This window comes from Bufo bufo, chromosome 3 (assembly GCF_905171765.1).
Source record: "Bufo bufo chromosome 3, aBufBuf1.1, whole genome shotgun sequence".
In the NCBI taxonomy this organism is placed as follows: Eukaryota; Metazoa; Chordata; class Amphibia; order Anura; family Bufonidae; genus Bufo; species Bufo bufo.
Genome location: NC_053391.1, coordinates 551,526,410 through 551,548,908, shown reverse-complemented (window position 1 = coordinate 551,548,908; position 22,499 = coordinate 551,526,410). Strand labels below are relative to the sequence as shown.

Genomic DNA, 22,499 nt, shown 5'->3' with positions numbered 1-22,499 from the left:
CGCTTAGTTTAGATTTTTTATTGTAATGAAAGGTCCTCTTTAAGCTGGCTGACATTAGCGATCTGCCCCTGCTCCTAGAGGCTCCGTTCTCCCACCTCTGGCCACAGCCTGCTACACTAGATTGACAGGGGCAGGCATCGTTGGTCTCCTACCTCCGGCCCTGTCTGCAGTTTAAATCTGGCGTCGTTCAGTATTTGGCGCAGGCGCAGGGAGGAAGCTGGCAGCCGGCGAGATTTACACTGCAGATACGGCCGGAGGTAGGAGACCAACGATGTCTGCCCCTGTCAATCCAGTGTAGCAGGGCGTGGCCAGAGGTGGGAGAACGGAGCCTCTAGGAGCAGGTGCAACGCCCCTGCTCCTAGAGGCTAAATAGCATATTTAAAAAGTTCATTTTTCTCAATAAGGGCTTTAGGGAGTGACATGTCACTAATATAGTTATGTTCAGCTGACATTAGCACATCGCTAATGTCAGCCAGCTTAATACCCATTTTTCAGGAGACAGAAACCCTTTAAAAGAAGTCTGTCACCTAGTTTGAGTGTTTTAGACCGCTTATATTGCGTTATAGCACAGTTGCATACATAGAGATAGTATCTTTATTGTGTCTGTCCCACGTCCAGCTGAAAAAAACACTGTATAAAGATATGTTAATTAGGTCTGGCTCGCCCTCCTCTTCCTTCTACTTTTTCCTCCTCCTCTGGCTTGGAGATCTCCCATGAGCGCTGGTCACCGCCGGGACTGCACATGCGCACTGTTAACATCAGTGCCTCTGTCCATAGGGGCAGAGCAGTGCACATGCACGGGTCTAGCGGTGACCGGCGCTTGCACAAGATCTCCAATCCAGAGGAGGAGGATGAAGTAGGAGAGGAGGGCAGACCAGAGGACTGCAAGGGAGCGGTTATGTGGGCACATTGGAGAGGGGCCTGGGCACTTGCAGCCATAACGCCGCCCCTGGGCACTTGCTGGACCTAATTTGCATATCTTCATAAAGTGTTTTTTTCAGCTTCAGGACATGGGAAAGGCACAATAAAGGTACTATTTTAGCAACTGTGCTATAACGCGATATGAACGTTCAAAGTAGGTGAGAGACTCCCTTTAAATAGGTAGCATTTTTTGTCCTCCTGGCTTCTTTCAGAAGTTTTGCCATAACCTTCTCTATAGGGGGAAACATCATTAAGAAAATGATAGTGGTAAGACACCTTGGGGAGATTTAACAAAAAGATAGAAAATAACTATTCGATCATTTTTGGGTCCTACCACAGGGACCCCCACTACCCATGAGAACAGGGACCCTGTACGCCACATGCCCCCCTTCTGAATTGAATGGAGATGCAGGTTGATCATGTGCACTGCTGCTCCATTTCAATTTTGGTGTTTAAAAAGTTTAAAATGGCGTTTAAAAAGTTACATACCTGAGGTATGTTCTATGTGGGTGCCGGCCGGGTGTTTTGCGGATCCGCAATACACTACGGACCTGTGAGTGGACCCTAAGAGTGAAGATCTCCATGAGGTGTATTTTAGACATTCTGAATGCAGCCACCCTTACATATCAGGAGGTAACATATTTCTGTACATGACAATATGGTGGCTGGGCTGAGTAATCTATCCTAGCTGGTTTCTCTTCTCTAATGCATTGTGTCCTTCTTTCACTACGGAGAACCTTTCCTTAAACAATGATCTCATCCTATCTCTAAGTAAATATTGTTCCTCCCTTTAGACTGGAAAAAAGTCCTGGTGCACAGGATCCTTTTTTTTTTTTTACAGTCTACTTTTTTTGGGGATTTCTGACGGATCAGCAGAAAGGAAAAATAATGTTGATGTGAACTCACCCTTACCTGATGTTACTTACCTATGCTTTGTGTGGCGAAGTGGGAATTATTCTAAAAAAGCTATGGTTCAATAAAGTACAAGCATTAGAGAGGTTGTCCCAGAATGACAACTAATCGCCTATCGCGGGAATAGAGGACGAGTGTCTGACTGGCGGGGGTAGGACCCAACCACTGACCACAGTAATGGATGTCTTGTAACCCCTAGGTGGTGCGGGCCTGCTGCAGAAAGCTGAGGTCTGTACTCACTATTTTTGGTAGTCCCACAGCGTTTGAATGAAGCAACAGTGTGCCAGTTAACAGAAGGACACATGACCAACATTCTCGCGATCAGAGGATGTCCCAGACTCTCCCAGCTCTGGTGTGGATAGGTGATAAGCTGTCATTTCGGGACAACGCCTTTACCTGATGCGATACATACAGTATAAGGCCGTTTTCACACAGTCAGTGATTTTGAGCCAGAAGCAGGTGCGGGTCAAAAACACAGAACAGGAGTTAATCTTTCCATTATACCTTATCTCTTTGTAACCTTCACTTCTGGCTTCACAATCACTGATGGAAATCACTCACTGACTGCGTGAAAGTGGTGGAAAGGCTCTATTCACACCACATCTGAATGCACACCACAGATGGATGCACATATACACACTGACTCCCATTATAAAGAAATGTATACTGTGTGCTATATGTATTTTTACACATTCTGCACTTGAAATTTGATTCCATGTAGAGAGCCATGTTTGGTGGAATCATGTATACATACTAACAGACAGACATGTAATTCGGATAAATCACTACAACATATACTGTACAATGAAAAAACCTGGAGATGTCATAACAGAACTAAGAGATATGAATGTATTATCTCCAGGTATTGGACAGAATGAATTACAGTACAACACGTTCCATCCTTTGAACATGCAGTTGACTCCTCTCTACCTACCATTGTCAATCTCTCCTGGTGACATGTCCAAGTTATAACTGTCCATATTTTGTGCCTGTGTAAGTTTGTTGAAGGAGATAGGAGGAAGAGTGAGGGACGGGTCTGTAGGAAGGGGTGTCAGAGGAGGTCCATATAAAGCAAAAGAGGACCAGAATAAATCACAGGTACAGCAACAGTAAAACATAGTGTCAGTATAAATCTGGACGAATGGTTTAACATGAAAAACTAATGCACAGAGAAAGCCCAATGAGTCCTGATATTCTTAAGGACCTGGGTCTCCTCGTTCCCTCAGGGGTGGGGAAAGCTGGGACCTCATGAATATCTGGACTCATCTCACACTATGCTGTGTGTTTAACAGCTCCAAAGCTGGAGATGTTCATTATAGGATCGTAGCAAAACGGTTGAGTCAATTTAAAAAAATAACCCAGCGTTTTACTAAGATTTGTAACTAGTTTATGTCATTCTCAGTGAAGCAAAAAACTGGTGAGGGATTCCCTTTAAAACAGAAACTGGACTTACCCAGGCTGTAAATTATTTTACACCAAAAGCCGATTCTTTCTGTCTGGTCTGCACAACAGCAGGAATCTCTCTGCTGCCCATGTACAAGAGGATCTGGGTGATGGGGAATGAGCTACTAAGCATGTGTGGCCACCAGCACTGGACACATTAGATGGGCATTTTGTAAGTAAATCCTAAGAATAAGGCCTCATGCACACGACAGTATTTTTTCACGGTCCGCAAAATGGGGTTCCATTGTTCCGTGATCAGTTTCATTTTTTTTTTTTTTCGTGTGTTTCAAGTTTGCCTTGAAAATGATAGGAAAAAAACGGACACGGATCACGGACGCGGATGACAATCTTGTGTGCCTCCGTGTTTTTTCACGGACCCATTGACTTGAATGGGTCCGCGATCCGTTGTCCGTTAAAAAAATAGTACAGGTCATATTTTTTTGACGGACTGGAAACACGGATCACGGACGCGGATGACAAATGGTGCATTTTCCGAGTTTTCCACGGACATATTGAAAGTCAATGGCTCCGCAGAAAATCACAGAAAACGGAACAACGGACACGGAACCCAACAACGGTCGTGTGCATGAGGCCTAACAGGGGGCAACAAAAATGTAGCAGTAATATATTTTTATTATTTCTTTTATTTATTCCAGTTGAATACATGCAATCTATTATGAGTGAATTAATATTTGCTCGTGGGACAACCCCAAAGGTTAACCAAAAATATTGCATTCACTTTTTAAGAATTACAGCCTTTTTTAAGATCATCCCTCCATTTTTACAAGCTCAAAAGTAATTGGACAAGCTGTTTCATGGCCTGTGTGTGGCCTGTTCCTTCATTATTACATGACAGATTAAGCATATTCAGGGTAACTCTAACATACACCTGCCTTAAAGGGGTTGTTCCCACGAAAAATATTCTACAGTTTTCAAACCAGCACCTGGATGTGAATACTTTTGTAATTGCATAGCCACTGAGTTATTCAATAAAATTGGGGAGATCTATGGATCCAGGTGAGCTACAGGGCTGGTTCTTGCTTTGTTTGAAAGAGATTGGCATGTACTATATGATGTCTGATTTTAAACAGGGGCGGACTGGGAACTTAAAGTGGCCCTGAGGGGGGGGGGGAGTGGCCCCATGTTGTAGGCAGGTCCAAATCAAAGGCAGGGCTAACACGAGTAGTTGGGGCCAGTAATACCATATTGTGGCACAAAATACCACCCTAGCAGAGCTAAATACCTCAGTGCAACACAATAAACTGACCCAGCAGTATCAAGAAACACAGTGCAGCACAGAATAATGCCCCAGCAGGACAAAATACCATCTCAGAAGCTGCCCCTTTGTGGTGGCCAGCATCAGCTGCCACATTCTGTCTACCTACAATAATTGCCTCAGGATGGCAATACAGCTGAATTCAGGAATCAGGAGGGCACCTGTGGTCACTGGTCAGGTACATAACTATAGTACTTGATGCCCCCAGCATTAATTAACTCAGAGTGACAGATCATTACTTTCTTGACTAGCGGCCATAAGGAGTGCTCAGGTGCCCCCCTGGGCATTGGCCTACCAGGAAATTTCTCAGTAGAGTCTATGGCCAATGGCTTTAGCTGCTCCAGGTTTGTTTGCTATAACGCTCCTTTTCCACTAAATCACAAAGGAGCTCTACTGAGATCTAGTGGCAGTGTCATGTTCACAGAACCAGCTTGACATGGCACATAATCTTGGTTGACGAAGTTATCCTTAGAAGATAAATCTGTGACCATAAAGAGGTGGACGTAGAAGTTACATTACAACATAGCCTAACGTGTGCAAATAATATATTCCCTACACCACTACCAGCCGGCTCTATCGACACAAGGATGTATGTACTGTAGTTTATTGGGACCTTACCATATAGCTGATACAACATAAATTGAAATTTGTCACACTGATGTTTTTCTAATCTTTATCTTTTCAACTTTTCAAACCTAAAATCACTGTAACCCAATTGGGTTTTTCCTGCTACATCGGCGCTAACGTTGTCCTTCTTTTAACCTAAATTTGTTTTTCCTATTATCCTCTAAGCTCTGTTACTGATAAATCGTGTTCACCCACGGAAAGTTACACAGCAGATTTGCAAAACCACATTTTTTCCCTAAACTTGTAGCTGAACCACAATAAAAATGCTCAGTTAATTGATGCAAAAAACTCAGTTTACTAAATTACAAGAGCTAGGACTTCAAATTTCAATATGAAACAGCTTTTTTATTTTATTTTAGCTTTTCAATAGCTCATTTCTGGAACTCTGTGCATTAATTTACTGCTTGTTAATAATTATGTGGTTGAGATTTCAGTTAAGGTATCTATTATTAATGAATATTAGTGAACCACAAAAAAACAATGAGGGGCATTTATCAGTGTCTCTGCACCTCTATTGTGGGGTTAAAAAGTTACACATTAAGGCCTTATTCACACGTCCGTTGTTTCTTTCCTGATCTGTTCCGTTTTTTGCTGAACAGATCTGGACCAGATCTGGACCCATTCATTTTCAATGGGTCCTGAAAAAAAACGGACAGCTCAATGTCTGATTTTTTTTCAGGACCCATTGAAAATGAATGGGTCCAGATCTGGTCCAGATCTGTTCAGCAAAAAACGAAACAGATCAGGAAAGAAACAACGGACGTGTGAATGGACCCTAAGGCCTCTTTCACAGGACCGTTTTTTTTTTCCGTTTTGCGGGCCGTTTTTTGCGTTCCGTATACGGAACCATTCATTTCAATGGTTCCGCAAAAAAAAACGGAATGTACTCCGTATGCATTCCGTTTCCGTATTTCCGATCCGTTGAAAGATAGAACATGTCCTATATTTGGCCGCAAATCACGTTCCGTGGCTCCATTAAAGTCTATGGTTCCGCAAAAAAACGGAATGCATACGGAAATGCATCCGTATGTCTTCCGTATCCGTTCCATTTTTTGCGGAACCATCTATTGAAAATGTTATGTCCAGCCCAATTTTTTCTATGAAATTACTGTATACTGTATATGCCATACGGAAAAACGGAACGGAAACACAACGGAAGCAAAAAAAACGGAACAACGGATCCGTTTAAAACAGACCGCAAAACACTGAAAAAGCCATACTGTCGTGTGAAAGAGGCCTAAGACGAACGCCATAATTTGCGAGTTTTTGAGCTTCTCAAGAATTTTCTAAAATGACAGGAAAGGGGCAGGGCTTAGCAAGAGGAGTGAAGCCTATCATGGCTAGCCGGATTGGATTTACTAGAACTAGCCCCTAGCATGCATAGATTTGAGTTCCTAGCAGATGGAGTGCCAGAGATGACCCTAAAGAGGCGCATCTCACTCCAGCACACAGGGCATCAAGACTGCCATATGGGAATGTCAGCCCCCAGTGTGTTTAAACAAAAGATATAATAACAGTTTCTTAACTAATATATACTAGCCATATTTTATCCATTACTCATGGCACCAAAAATGATTTTGCACTGGTCTAGGGCCTGAGGTATCAGTGTTAGTGATATCAGACCCAACTTCTCTGAGGACTATTTCCTGAAAAGTTACTATGCCATCAAATATGTATTGCTCTAGTGTCAGTTTTAAGTAAAATATCAACCAAATAAATTCCATATTTGACAAATAAGAGGAAAAAGTACCCGGGGACTAGTTTATGTATGGAGGCACATACAAATCTGATTGCACACAGCAGGAGGAGGACTCAACAGGGTTAGCAGGATGTGGGGTCATTTGTTCTCAGTACGGCAATTTCTAGGTTTAATCATGATTTACGAAAAGTCAAGAATTTGAATAGACCAAGGGTCGTCTTAACTGGCCCCCCAGCTGCTGAGTTGGGAATCTGTGGTTTTGAAAGACCGTTTCGTTTCTTTTTGAACATGATTTATTTGTCTATACGCAATGTCCGTTATAAAGTTGGAGCTGCTGAGCCATTTGCACGTATGTACATCTAAGGCTACTTTCACACTCGCGTTTGGTGCGGATCCGTCCTGTATCTGCTAAGATGGATCCGCACCAATGATGCAAACGCTTGTATCCATTCATAACGGATCCTTTTTTTATTATTTATTAAAAAAAAAGAACGGATCCGTCTTGGCTTACATTGAAAGTCAATGGGGGACGGATCCGTTTTCAATTGCACCATATTGTGTCAGTCAAAAACGAATTCGTCCCCATTGACTTACATTGTAATTCAGGACGGATCCGTTTGGCTCCACATAGTCAGACGGTCACCAAAACGCTGGAAGCTGCGTTTTAGTGACCGTCTAAAAAACGCAACGGAGACCAAACACAGCCAAATTGAGGCATTCTGAACGGATCCTTATCCATTCAGAATGCATTGGGGCTTAATTGATCCGTTTTGGGCTGCTTGTGAGAGCCCTGAAACGGATCTCACAAACGGACCCAGAAACGCCAGTGTGAAAGTAGCCTAAAATAAGACAGAACTTTAATGATTTTTATTTATAGCTTATTTAAGACCATGAATCAATTACTGTATATAGAGGACTATTGCTTGTGTTAAAAGTGGTTCTTTAGTTTCATAATGAAATGTTTTTAATCTGCGCAGATGACCCCATGCACTGCACATTTGTGCCCCATATACCTGTTTTTCATGTCAGCATCCCTTGTTCTCATCATTACTGCATCCTGGCAGGATGTGTACATGCAGAACATCCTGTTTTCATCCGTTTCCTGCTGAGTTTTCTAACCAAACCCAGCATGCTTTGCTCTGAAATATTTCACAGGGCTTGCTCCTCCTAACCAGCATGGAAATGGGAGGTGTAGGGGATGTGACTACTGCAAAGGGAACAGTGTGACAGGAGGCCCAAGCATGCTGGATCTGGTTTGAGAATCCAGCAGGAAGGTGATGAAGATTAGAAGATGAAATCGTGCAGACAAAGGTAGAAGGAAAGTGCTGTCAGGAAAAACAGGTATATGGGGCAAAATATGCAGTGTTTAAGGTATTGTGTGCAAATGAAAAAAAATTATTTATGAAACCAGAGAGCCTCTTCAAAGGGGTATTCCCATCTCAGACAATGGAGACATACCGCTAGGACATGCCCCCATTGTCTGATAGGTGCAGATCCCACCAGCAAAGTGGTGGCTGCCTGTGCCGGTCCGTCCACCACCAATTGTTCCTAATGGCATGCTGAAAATAGCCAAGCAGCGCGCTCGGCTATTTTTGGAATCCCTATAGAAATTAATGGGAGTGCACCTCGCTTGCGCGGCCACCACTCCGAATCACTTCTATGGGGCCGACTGAAATAACCGAGCCAGTGCTCAGCTATTTTCGGCGGCCCCACAGCAATGAATGGAGGGCAGCTGCACATGCGCAGTGTACCCTCCGTTACTGGGACCCACACCTATCAGACAATGGGGACATATTCTAGAGATGGGAAAACCCCTTTAAGGCTCTGTCAGCATATGCATTTCTTTCCTTCTGTCAGAGGTATCCCCAAGCTATCCCTCCGGCAGGAGGTTGGAATATATACTACTCATTCTTAATCTGCATGATATGCTTTATTACTATAGCCACCTGTATAGACTCCACTTTCTGTAACAGTAAATGGCATAGTGTATGTCATTTGACCACTCTTTTGGCATAAGATTTATGCATGGACCTTAGGAATACTAGCGATGTGCCGTATATGCTTGGAGCTTTCCAAGCACATACACCAAAAGCATTCATATGACAATAAGTGAAAAGCGCCAAAGCATTGTGGTTTTGCCACAATTTTAGCAGAAGAACAGTACAAAAAAATACTGCGTTTTAGAGAAAGTTGTAAAAACTCGAATTGCAAACAAGCTCTAATTCTGACTGCAAAATATACAAAACTTTTCAGTTACAATAAGTCACATGCAGTTTGTTTTTATCAAACAAGTTAAAATGTACATATCTTTCTAAGACGTGCTGCAGTAGTAGACACTTTCCTCTGTTGGCAATGAAACCTACCAGATCGAGGTTTTAAACCAAAGGTTGTAGTGTTGTGTGCTGGAGACATGGTGGGGGTGCCATCTTCTGCCTGGGGTGGGAGAGAAAAAATATCTCAGTATTATATGAATTAACCAATTCATATGCTGTTTGATAAAAACCTAATCCCATTACAGATAAAGGAATTTACCTGTTTAAAGGGAACCTGTCACCTCCAAAAGCCATCCCAAGCCGGCAGCAGTACCTGAGAGTAGCCAGCAGCATGTTTGTAACGATCATTTTCTTCCTGAAAGCAGATGAAGCAAAAGCTGTAAGAACGTTCTTTAATCCCCTGCTGGCGCGCTTCTCTAGTCAGGCTTGAAGTCCCAGAGGCAGCGGCCTCCTTGCTTCAAGTCACGGTAACCATGCCCCCTTCCCTGCCCCCTTCGCTGTGATTGACAGCGCTTATGCATGAGTTTGGCTGCCTTTGCCAAACTGCCGGCTGTCAGTCACAGAGAAGGGGCAGGGAAGGGGGCGTGGTTACCGTGACTTGAAGCAAGGAGGCCGCTGCCTCTGGGACTTCAAGCCTGACTAGAGAAGCGCGCCAGCAGGGGATTAAAGAACGTTCTTACAGCTTTTGCTTCATCTGCTTTCAGGAAGAAAATGATCGTTACAAACATGCTGCTGGCTACTCTCAGGTACTGCTGCCGGCTTGGGATGGCTTTTGGAGGTGACAGGTTCCCTTTAAGTTCATGAAAATGTCACTTTTAGGCCTCATGCCCAAAACCGAAGTTTTCTTCTGCATCCGATCCGCATTTTTTGCAGATCACACGCAAATCCATTAATTTCTATGGGTCCACAAAAATGCAGACAGTACATGGATGTCACCAGTATGCTGCCTGCATCTGTGTGGCTGTTACGTACATTTTAGAACACATCCTATTCTTGTCCATTTTGCGTGAGAAAACTGCAGAACGCACACGGCCAGTATCTGCATTTTTCAGATTTGCGGTTTGCAGATCGCAAAATGGATACGGTCATGTGCATGAGGCCTTAGGACAGGATTCTTACAAGTTGTTATTTTTTTCGTTTTGAGTTGAACAATAAAGGGGTTGTACAGGTTTAGAAAAATATGGCGGCTTTTTTTTTAAAAATGGCGCCACACCTGTCCACAGGTTGTGCATGGCACTGCAGCTACTACCCACATACTTTACTGGTTAGCAATCTACAAGTTTGGCGCTGTTTCTTAAAGAAAGCAGCCGTGATTTCCAATAATGTACAACATTTTTAAATTATTTCATAAAAGATGTAACTCAGTAAATAATTAAACTTGTTTTATTTAATTTTACACATGGTATCACTGATATTTTTTTCTATGGAAGCAGGTCTATAAACATTTCCTGGAAATTATACGGTATTTTAAATAGAACACCTCAAAACTGGTATGATTGGTAACGGGGTGATGACATGGAGGTGGTAAAGGAGGGGAGGTTACAGTAACAAGCTACAGTCACCCACAACTGGGAAGTAAAACTTTTCCTGCTGCTCCCTGACTTTCCAAGAGTACTGCACTCTGAATGTTGCACCTAGATTAATGTGGCGTCACTTGAAAACTAAGATTCTGATTTATGATATAACAGCGCTATGATTTTAAATCAGATGTTACATCTGGAATATAGAGTTAAATAGACTAGTCTGAATGAGGGAAAATTGAGAAAAACTCTACACCTGTAAAATACCTCATGGAACCATTTGTGGCATACGTATGTTTTTAATAGAATACACTTAGTAGTTAGTAATATGATACAATATAGAAAGTGTGAAGTGAAAAGGCAAATAAGGCAATGTGTAACCCACCTCTTCCTGGGAATCATAACATGCGTCGTCATTCTGCATTAAAAGAAAGGCAAATGAGTTAATGCATTAGAAGCAGAAGCTACAGTAACACACACCTGCAGTCCGCTGCAGCATGTCAATGGTTAGAAAAAAGGCAATTGTGTTTCTGTTTCTGGAAAAGCAGACCCTCTTTTCTCAAGTCAGATAACCCCTTTCATCACTAAACTACACTATATGGCCAGAAGAATGGAGACACCTGACCATCACACCTATATGAAATTGTATTGACTTTTTATTTTGTAATGTGTAGGGGCAGTGATACTGACCATTTTTTTATATACTTTAATTACTCAAATTTGATATCTTGTGCTTCGAACTTGGCTTGTTTTTCTGTCCTTCCTCTGTCTCAAGTTTTGGCACTGCATAGCCAGTCTGTTTTTTGACTCATTTCGTATGGCTCTGCTTTTGTGTTTGTCCCTATGGCATGTTTTGTTTGTCCTGCACTTTTTCTAGTGTAGGGACTGTCGTCCAGTTGCGGTTTTGCCATTTAGGGATTATACTGCAAGTGGGTAGTGGAAGCGAGCTGGGTTCTAGTTCAGGGACTTACTGTCCTTGTCTGTCTCTACCTACAGTCGTTACACCTGAACTCAATACCAAGGAGGGGTTCCCACATACTTTTAACAATACAGAATACAGTGCAGAATTTTTAGTAGCAATCAGTTGTCTGATTTTAGGCAGCATTTCATAAAGGCAGCCACCCCAGTGTATCGAGCTGATCAATACCTGGTTCATTCTGGCTAATGGTGGGTCTAGTCTTTACAATAGGAAAAGTGATGACTCAAGTGATTAGCACAAATTATTTGGTAGTGTTGTAGTAGTAGTGTTTAGTAGTGTTTGCGTATTTTTTTTTCCCCCAATAGACTTTAAGCCCCTTCAGCCACCGTGACAAACCGGTACGTCACGGTGGCTGGGGTAATGTATGGAGCGATATAAACCTATAATGTTGTTAGAGAACAAACAACAAAAAAATACCCAAAGTATTGTAATACACATATCATGATTTATAAAATAATAGAAATAGCAAAAAATTAAGAACCAGCAGAAAAACGGATGCCACAATCCACTGGCCTATGCCGCTGCTACCCACCAAAAGATGGAAGACATGTCAGGTGTGCCGATGGTATATATCAAGGTGATTCCAGAAGCACTAAAAATGCTGCTACTACTAAATAGAAGACATGTAGTCATCACCCTGATACATAACCACCAGACAGGGCTCAACTCTAAGTGCAATTGAGGAAAAATAAAGCACTAGAATCTAGCTATAGAAGGAGAGGTAAACCCTCAAAAAATGATAGTGCACAAAACCTTCTGATAAAGGGTATAGAGGAGCACAGCAAATGACTACTGATGGAAATCAAAGCATACCATGAGACATGATGGAGGGTGAGAACAGCAGGCACAGGTCAGGATAGGAACCTCGACGCGCATTTCATCTCAGCTTCGTCGGGAGGTAAAAGTGATGACTCTCAAGTGATTAGCACAAAATATTTGGTAGTGTTGTAGTAGTGGTAGTGTTTAGTAGTACGTCACGGTGGCTGGGGTAATCTATGCAGCGGACTGCTGCAGTGAGCCCGCTCCATACATGGCAGGTGCTGGCTGTATAATACAACAATCACCTGGCCATAATGACAGGTAACAGCAATCATGCCGTACCCCGTCATTTAAAGCTTTTGATACCATAATCAACACAGATCGCATCAACTGTGAGGAAAGGCTGAGGGAGCTCGAATCGGAGTCTCTGCATTGAAATCGCGGGGGCTCTGATCGGTACTTTGGCAGCCTGGACGCTTCTGAAGCTTCCCAGGCCTGCCATGGTAAACTCCCTGCTAAGCTGTGCACTCAGTTCTGTAGGGAGCGTGTCAAAATCCCATGGATCCCAAAAGATCCCAGGTTCTAGCCCTCTAAGGGGATTAAAAGTTGTTATTATTATAAAAGTAAAAAAAAAAAAAAAAAATATTAAAAGTTTAAATCACCCCCCTGTCCCAATTTTTACATATGAAACATCTAAACAATAAAAAAAATAACATATCAGGTATCGCAACGTCTGAAAATGCCTGAGCTATTATAGAACTAGGCAAGATATTAAAGGGAACCTGTCACCGGAATTTTGCGTATAGAGCTGGGGACATGGGTTGCTAGATGGCCGCTAGCACATCGGCAATTCCCAGTACCCATAGCTCTGGGTGCTTTTATTGTGTAAAAAAAACGATTTGATAGATATGCAATTTAACCTGAAATGAGTCCTGTCCCTGAAATGAGTCCAGCGTGAAGGAGCCCAGCACCACCCTGCACCACCCCGCATCCTCAGAATCTCCTCCTTGCTCTCCGATGTCACAAAGCTAGAGTGCCGTAATCTCGCGATGCGCGAGCTAGCGCATGTGCAGTTCCTTCCCTGAGGCTGATGCCAGCACAGGGAAGGAACACTATGAGGACACTGCGCATGCGCTAGCTCGCGCATCGCAAAATTACGGCGCTCTAGCTTTCTGACGTCGGGGGGGGGGGGAGGAGATTCTGAGGATGCGGGGCGGTGCTGGGATCCTTCACGCTGGACTCATATCAGGGTCAGGACTCATCTAGGATTAATTTGCATATGTATCAAATCGTTTTTTTTACACAATAAAAGCACACAGAGCTATGGGGACTGGGAATTGCCGATGTGCTAGCGGCCATCTAGCAACCCATGTCCTCAGCTCTATACATCAAATCCCGGTAACAGGTTCCCTTTAAATAATAAAGTATTCTCAGTTATTGCACTTTATCATTCCTAATTTACAATCCCATATAATGCTTTTTATTCAGATTGTACTATTAAATGTTACCTGTGTAGTTCAGACAAGTCAAAACATGAGATTTATGGCCATTTCTATGCTGTCCTTCTCTGATGTTTTATGGCCGTATTAAACTTGATTGTTACATTCTGCGATTATGAACACATGCTATGAACATTTTACAGGCACGTCCAACTCTTACCTGCGCTATTGAAGACATCTGTAATTCTACTTGTCCACTGTTAGAAAGAAATAAAAGTCAGTAATCCGTGGATGTGATTTAGCGCTCTACTCAATAGACTTTACAATGGGAAATAAACACACTTTACTGTAGACTTATTCACATCAGATGGGGTAGTCTGTAAACTGTACAGTTCTGCGTTATCTTCAATTTCCATTCTTAGTCTGCAGGAAATGAAACATAAAAACTAAAATGAATAGATCATAAAAATGCACAATGGCAAATTTACTGCAAAGAAAAGGGAAATCTCTTCAAGTGAGCAAATAAGTCTCTGTTCACATCTGAATGGTGGTTTCATAGGAAGAGTATTGCTGTATCCAGAGGTGTAGCGTGGGTAAGCCAAGTACTGCATCCCCGTAACCTGTGACCACCAGGTCCCCCACAGGAAGCAACATGGCCGCTTCCTCCATTCACTGCATTGTGCTCATTGGGCGATATGCACCGAGCAAAGGAGAATGCAGAAGCGGTAATAAACCATTTCTGCCTTGTCCTCAAGGCCCCGGGCAGCCAGAGGCCTGACCTGATCCTGCTAGATTTCAGGAGCAGGAGCTGTAATGTTTTGCTTTACTTCATCATGTCCCTATGTAAACCCTCAATACAAGAAGGTACATATATTGACCTCCCCGACAGCAATGCATAGTAAAGCAAAAAAGCATCAAATACCACTGCACAGCATATAATACCTCCCAGCAGTGCCAAAGAAAGACCACCATGTACCATAAAATACCTCCAAAACAGTTCCAAATAAACACCCACATGAAGTACAAAATACTCAGCATTATTGTCCCCTGGTCACCCCTCCCAATAGCAGCATTATCCCCTGACCACCCATCCCCCCCTGACAAAAGTATTGCCCTCTGACAATCCATTCCTGACTGTAGTTCTTTTACTATCAGAGGGTTTAGGACCTGCGATGACATCACAGCTTTCTCAGCCTTTAAATTGCAGTAATGATCTAGGGATCACATCATCATTATTGTTCAGTCATGTCAGGGGCCCGCGGACAGACCGGCTCCCCAGGAATCTGCCAGGTAGGGCAGATTCCCAGTCTGGTCTTGGGTATTATCTTGACAAGTGCCCTGGTGCTGGAGAGCCCCCTGGTAGTTTGGTGCCCAAGAGAACTGCCCCTCTGGACTCCTCACAATGCTACGTCGCTGTCTGTATCCATTGGGTATGCCATAAGAGTCTTAAAGGATCTAGTTCAAGAGGTCGGTCCTGCACCTATCTCAAGATAGGCCCCGTCATATGCTGCTGGCTCTTTCCATTCACCGCTATGTCCATGCTTACTCAGCTATTTTCAGAAGTACCATAGAGGTTAATGGAGACAGCAGCACACGTGCCTCCTCTCCATTCCTGGTGTTTCATGATGGGCCCCTTTCTTGAGATAGGGGTGGATCCTAGAGGTGGGACCTGCACCTATCATGCAACTCATTAATGGGTGCCGGTCCTAAAGGGTGAAGGAAAGACAACAGCTTTAATGGTTTTAATAAAAATTAATGTACACTTGACACCTCAAGGTGATTCTAATAAGGTGAGATTCCACAAATCAGCAATAAGTTACGGCAACTGAACCCAGGTTACATAAGGAAAAGAGTTGGAGCTTACATCCACATAAAATGGATACTTAAAAAGTACTTGGTGGTAGTAATCAGATTAGTATCATTTTTTACCTTGTAGGGTCTTGTAACATATCGACTGCTTCTCTTAATTGGTCTATCATTCCTGAGTTGATTTCTTTACTTTCTGAACTTGTATTGCTGGGAAACAAAAGAAATCCAGTATGACACTGGAAATCCTGAAGGCAATAATGGTTCATATTCCGTGAGGTCGCGGATCCAGACTAGATAGAGCATTCTCATCCTTAACTAGGATTATGTATACTATTTTCTTTATTTAGTGTACAATAGGCTTCCTGGGAATTACATATAGGTAATTGTATCTAGATTAGCCATAGACACCAAACAAAGGTATAGTCAGCTCACTTTAAATTGCATGCCTGTGGTCGGGTGGGTAGAAGACCAGTTACAAGTAGAAATAAATAGCAGAAAAAGAATTCCGGCACCAAGATGTTGCAAAGAACAAAATCCAATGGCTTCCATTTACTAAGGCCTCTTGCACACGACCGTATGGCTTTTTCAGTATTTTGTGGTCCACAGAAAAACGGATCCGCAAAAAATACGGATGAAGTCCGTGTGCATTCTGTTTTTTGCGGAACAGAACAGCTGGCCCCTAATAGAACAGTACTATCCTTGTCCGTTATGCAGGCGATAATAGGACAAGTTCTATCTTTGAACGGAACGGAAAAACGGAAATACAGAAACGGAAGGCATACGGAGTACCTTCCGTTTTTTTTGCGGGTCCATTGAAATGAATGGTTCCGTATATGGTCCGTATACGGAACGCAAAAAACGGAATGTAAACGAGGGAAAAAAACATTTGTGTGCAAGAGGCCTAAGCCTGTAGATGGCAGAAGCTTAGACAGACTTTCTAGACCATCACCAGATTTATCACAGGGCTCAGGCTGGATGGGAAAAGTTGGTGCAAGGATAGACACCTTTCTCTGACTCTACACCAACTATTGCTAGGCTTGTTTCACTTTTATACCAGAATTATGCCAAAATTTGGACGTAAATGGTGCATCTTAGGGCTGCCCCCCCCCCCCCCCCCTCTTCCTCTAAGCCTACCTCTTTTCAAGCATGTCTGAAAAAAGTGTAGAAACTTTAGTTTCTCCAATTTGCGCTGCTTGTTTAGACAGATTTTTGGCGCAGGCACAGTAGTAAATACGGACCTATGTTTTATTTCAGCAAAATTTAAAGATCCTTAGTAGAAACCAATGCAACTTGGCTTAGATATTTGTATAGAGCTGAGGACATGGGTTGCTAGATGGCCGCTAGCACATCCGCAATACCCAGTCCCCATAGCTCTGTGTGCTTTTATTGTGTAAAAAAAACCGATTTGATACATATGTAAATGAACCTTAGACAAGTCCTGTCCCTGAGATGAGTCCAGCATGAAGGAGCCCAGCACCGCCCCGAATCCTCAGAATCTCCTCCTTGCTCCCAGACGTCAGAAAGCTAGAGCGCCGAAATCTCGCGATGCGTGAGCTAGCGCGTGCGCAGTTCGTTCCCTGAGGCTGATGCCAGCACAGGGAAGGAACACTATGACGACACTGCACATGCGCTAGCTCGCGCATCGCGAGATTACGGCGCTCTAGCTTTCTGATGTCGGGGAGCAAGGAGGAGATTCTGAGGATGCGGGGCCGTGCTGGGCTCTTTTACACAATAAAAGCACACAGAGCTAAGGGGACTGGATATTGCAGATGTGCTAGCGGCCATCTAGCAACCCATGGGCTCAGCTCTATACACAAAATCCCGGTGACAGGTTCCCTTTAAGTCTGGCTTTGCTTTGTATGCCTGCACCAAATTTATGAACTGGTGCACCTTTAACCACTTCAGCCCCCCTAGCTTAAACACCCTTAATGACCAGGCCACTTTTTACACTTCTGACCTACACTACCTTGACCGTTTATTGCTCGGTCATGCAACTTACCACCCAAATGAATTTTGCCTCCTTTTCTTCTCACTAATAGAGCTTTCATTTGGTGGTATTTCATTGCTGCTGACATTTTTACTTTTTTTGTTATTAATCGAAATTTAACGATTTTTTTGCAAAAAAATGATATTTTTCACTTTCAGTTGTAAAATTTTGCAAAAAAAACGACATCCATATATAAATTTTTCTCTAAATTTATTGTTCTACATGTCTGTGATAAAAAAAAAATGTTTGGGTAAAAAAAAAATGGTTTGGGTAAAATTTATAGCGTTTACAAACTATGGTACAAAAATGTGAATTTCCGCTTTTTGAAGCAGCTCTGACTTTCTGAGCACCTGTCATGTTTCCTGAGGTTCTACAATGCCCAGACAGTACAAACACCCCACAAATGACCCCATTTCGGAAAGTAGACACCCTAAGGTATTCACTGATGGGCATAGTGAGTTCATAGAACTTTTTATTTTTTGTCACAAGTTAGCGGAAAATTATGTTTTTTGTTTTTTTTTCTTACAAAGTCTCATATTCCACTAACTTGTGACAAAAAATAGAAACTGCCATGAACTCACTATGCCCAGCACGAAATACCTTGGGGTGTCTTCTTTCAAAAATGGGGTCACTTGTGGGGTAGTTATACTGCCCTGGCATTCTAAGGGCCCTAATGTGTGGTAAGTAGGTAAATGACCTGTGAAATCCTAAAGGTGCTCTTTGGAATGTGGGCCCCTTTGCCCACCTAGGCTGCAAAAAAGTGTCACACATGTGGTATCGCCGTATTCAGGAGAAGTTGGACAATGTGTTTTGGGGTGTCTATTTACATATACTCATGCTGGGTGAGAGAAATATCTCGGCAAAAGACAACTTTTCCCATTTTTTATACAAAGTTGGCATTTGACCAAGATATTTCCCACCCAGCATGGGTATATGTAAAATGACACCCCAAAACACATTGCCCAACTTCTCCTGAGTACGCCGATACCAGATGTGTGACACTTTTTTGCAGCCTAGATGCGCAAAGGGGCCTGCATTCCTTTTATGAGGTCATTTTTAGACATTTGGATCCCAGACTTCTTCTCACGCTTTAGGGCCCCTAGAATGCCAGGGCAGTATAAATACCCCACATGTGACCCCATTTTGGAAAGAAGACACCCCAAGGTATTCAATGAGGGGCATGGCGAGTTCATCGAAAAAAAAAATTTTGCCACAAGTTAGCGGAAATTGATTTTTTATTATTTTTTTCTCACAAAGTCTCCCTTTCCGCTAACTTGGGACAAAAATTTCAATCTTTCAAGGACTCAATATGCCCCTCACGGAATACCTTGGGGTGTCTTCTTTCCGAAATGGGGTCACATGTGGGGTATTTATACTGCCCTGGCATTCTAGGGGCCCTAAAGCGTGAGAAGAAGTCTGGAATATAAATGTCTAAAAATTTTTACGCATTTGGATTCCGTGAGGGGTATGGTGAGTTCATGTGAGATTTTATTTTTTGACACAAGTTAGTGGAATATGAGACTTCGTAAGAAAAAAAATATATATTTCCGCTAACTTGGACCAAAAAAATGTCTGAATGGAGCCTTACAGGGGGGTGATCAATGACAGGGGGGTGATCAGGGAGTCTATATGGGGTGATCACTTCCCTATAAGGCTCCATTCAGATGTCCGTATGTGTTTTGCGGATCCGATCCATGTATCCGTGGATCCGTAAAAAACATACGGACATCTGAATGGAGCCTTACAGGGGGGTGATCAATAACAGGGGGGTGATCAATGACAGGAGGGTGATCAGGGAGTCTATATGGGGTGATCACCCCCCCGTGATTTATCACCCCCCTATAAGGCTCCATTCAGATGTCCGTATGTGTTTTGCGGATCCGATCCATGTATCCGTGGATCCGTAAAAAACATACGGACATCTGAATGGAGCCTTACAGGGGGGTGATCAATGACAGGGGGGTGATCAATGACAGGGATGTGATCAGGGAGTCTATATGGGGTGATCACCCCCCTGTCATTGATCACCCCCCTATAAGGCTCCATTCAGATGTCCGTATGTGTTTTGCGGATCCGATCCATGTATCCGTGGAGCCGTGAAAAACATACGGACATCTGAATGCAGCCTTACAGGGGGGTGATCAATGACAGGGGGGTGATCAATGACAGGGGGGTGATCAGGGAGTCTATATGGGGTGATCACCCCCCCTGTCATTGATCACCCCCCTATAAGGCTCCATTCAGATGTCCGTATGTGTTTTGCGGATCCGATCCATGTATCCGTGGATCCGTAAAAAACATACGGACATCTGAATGGAGCCTTACAGGGGGGTGATCAATGACAGGGGGTGATCAATGACAGGGGGGTGATCAATGACAGGGGGGTGATCAGGGAGTCTATATGGGGTGATCACCCCCCTGTCATTGATCACCCCCCTATAAGGCTCCATTCAGACGTCCGTATGTGTTTTGCGGATCCGATCCATGTATCCGTGGATCCGTAAAAAACATACGGACATCTGAATGCAGCCTTACAGGGGGGTTATCAATGACAGGGGGGTGATCAATGACAGGGGGGATCAGGGAGTCTATATGGGGTGCTCACCCCCCTATAAGGCTCCATTCAGATGTCCGTATGTGTTTTGCGGATCCGATCCATGTATCCGTGGATCCGTAAAAAACATACGGACATCTGAATGCAGCCTTACAGGGGAGTGATCAATGACAGGGGGGTGATCAATGACAGGGGAGTGATCAGGGAGTCTATATGGGGTGATCACCCCCCTGTCATTGATCACCCCCTGTAAGGCTCCATTCAGACGTCCGTATGTGTTTTGCGGATCCGATCCATGTATCAGTGGATCCGTAAAAATCATACGGACGTCTGAATGGAGCCTTACAAGGGGGTGATCAATGACAGGGGGGTGATCAATGACAGGGGGTTGATCAGGGAGTCTATATGGGGTGATCAGGGGTTAATAAGTGACAGGGGGGGGGGTGTAGTGTAGTGGTGTTTGGTGCTACATATTACTGAGCTGCCTGTGTCCTCTGGTGGTCGATCCAAACAGAAGGGACCACCAGAGGACCAGGTAGCAGGTATATTAGACGCTGTTATCAAAACAGCGTCTAATATACCTGTTAGGGGTTAAAAAAATCGCATCTCCAGCTTGCCAGCGAACGATCGCCGCTGGCAGGCTGGAGATCCACTCGCTTACCTTCCGATCCTGTGAACGCGCGCGCCTGTGTGCGCGTGTTCACAGGAAATCTCGCGTCTCTCGCGAGATGACGCATATATGCGTGACTCTGCGCAGGGCTGCCGCCTCCGGAACGCGATCCTGCGTTAGGCGGTCCGGAGGTGGTTAAAAGGGTTGTCCCAAAAAAAATGTTCTACAGTTTTCAAACCAGCAGCTGGATCTGAACACTTTTGTAATTGCATGTAATTAAAAATTTGGCATAGACACTAAGTTATTCAATAAGATATATCTGTATAGCACCACCTGCTATTTGGTTTCTTTCTTATTTCTTTGCCCTGCCCACTGAGATGGCCGCACATGCATTTATTAAGTGTTTAAGGGTACTTTCACACTAGCGTCATTCTTTTCCTGTATTGAGTTCCATCACAGGGTCTCAATACTGGAAAAAAAAAACTTCAGTTTTATCCTAATGCATTCTGAATGGAAAGCAATCTGTTCAGTATGCATCAGAACGTCTTGAGTTCAGTCCCTTTACGGTATTTGGTCGAAGAAAATACCGCAGCATGCTGCAGTATTTTCTCCGGCCAAAATTCTGGAACACTTGGCGGAATGCCGGATCGACATTAATTCCCATTGAAATGTATTAATGCCGGATCCGGTACTAAGTGTTTCGGTTTCCTGGTCAGCGCAAAAAAATAAATACCGGATCAGTTTTTCTGGATGACATCGGAGAGATGGATCAGGAATTTCAATGCATTTGTCAGACGGATCTGCTTCTGGATCCGTCTACAAATGATATTCGTTTGCATACGGATTTCCGGATCCAGCAGGCAGTTCTGGCGACGGAACTGCCACCGGATCCTCACAACGCAAGTGTGAAAGTGCCCTAAGACACTTTTTTGCCTAATCTGACAAAGGGCCAGGTTTAGTGGGAAAAGGATTGCATACTGGAAAATGGCATAGATGAAGATACATCAATGTGCAACAAAATCGTGCCAAAGTGTAGATGCTAGATGCACCCTATTTGTCATTCAGCATCAGCCACTGTGATAAACCGAGCAGATTTTTAGACAATCTGGTCTTAATTTATACTTATTTAAAGGGGTTATCCAATACCATAAACTGCGGACAAGAATAGGAATAATCTATTAAGTGCCGGCAATGTGCGGCGTCAGTGTTTTGCAGTCCGCAATTTGCGTACTGCAAAACACTTCGTACGTCTTAATGGACCCTTACTGGTAATTTGTAATATACTTACTTATGGTGTATAGACCATGTTGTATCCTCCTGTATTTGCAAAGGTTCATCAAAATCAGCAGATTTAGCCTAAAATCAAGAAGAACCAGATAACTAAATAAGAATCTCTTATTTGCTACATTAAAGGTCTTGTGTAATGTCAAAATCTACTCACTGTACAGGAAAATATAGTTGTTTGCAATTAAAAATAAAAAGGGGCTGCTTTCTTTGGGCAAACAGCATGACTTTTATCCATGGCCAATGTCTGGTATTGATGTTTACCCACTTTCAAGTGCTATAAATAGGGCTGAGTTGTAATAATCAGACACAGTCTTTGGAAAAGAGTGCAAACTGTCTTTTAAAGGGTTTGTCTTAGTTATTCAATATTTGCTGCATTCCAGTATATGCTATACAAGGCTGGGATT

The 22,499-nt window shown here is 43.3% G+C and overlaps 1 protein-coding gene across 3 annotated transcripts in view; it reads right to left on the bottom strand.

Moving 5' to 3' along the window:
- The window catches only part of LRCH1 (leucine rich repeats and calponin homology domain containing 1), a 270,741-nt gene that overhangs the window by 52,431 nt on the left and 195,811 nt on the right, over positions 1-22,499 (bottom strand). For 2 of the 3 annotated variants that reach the window (XR_005777698.1, XM_040425451.1), the window contains exons 10-15: positions 22,097-22,164; positions 15,778-15,864; positions 14,191-14,271; positions 14,069-14,105; positions 11,057-11,089; positions 9,242-9,311 (exon numbers count right to left, since the gene is read on the bottom strand). Coding sequence is in view for 2 of the 3 variants with exons in the window: in XM_040425451.1 (XP_040281385.1) it covers positions 9,242-9,311; positions 11,057-11,089; positions 14,069-14,105; positions 14,191-14,271; positions 15,778-15,864; positions 22,097-22,164 (376 nt within the window). In the remaining variant the exon portion in view is untranslated. Of the gene's footprint in view, positions 1-2,767; positions 2,870-9,241; positions 9,312-11,056; positions 11,090-14,068; positions 14,106-14,190; positions 14,272-15,777; positions 15,865-22,096; positions 22,165-22,499 lie in introns of all 3 variants that reach the window. The other variant, XM_040425450.1, reaches the window with a different exon arrangement.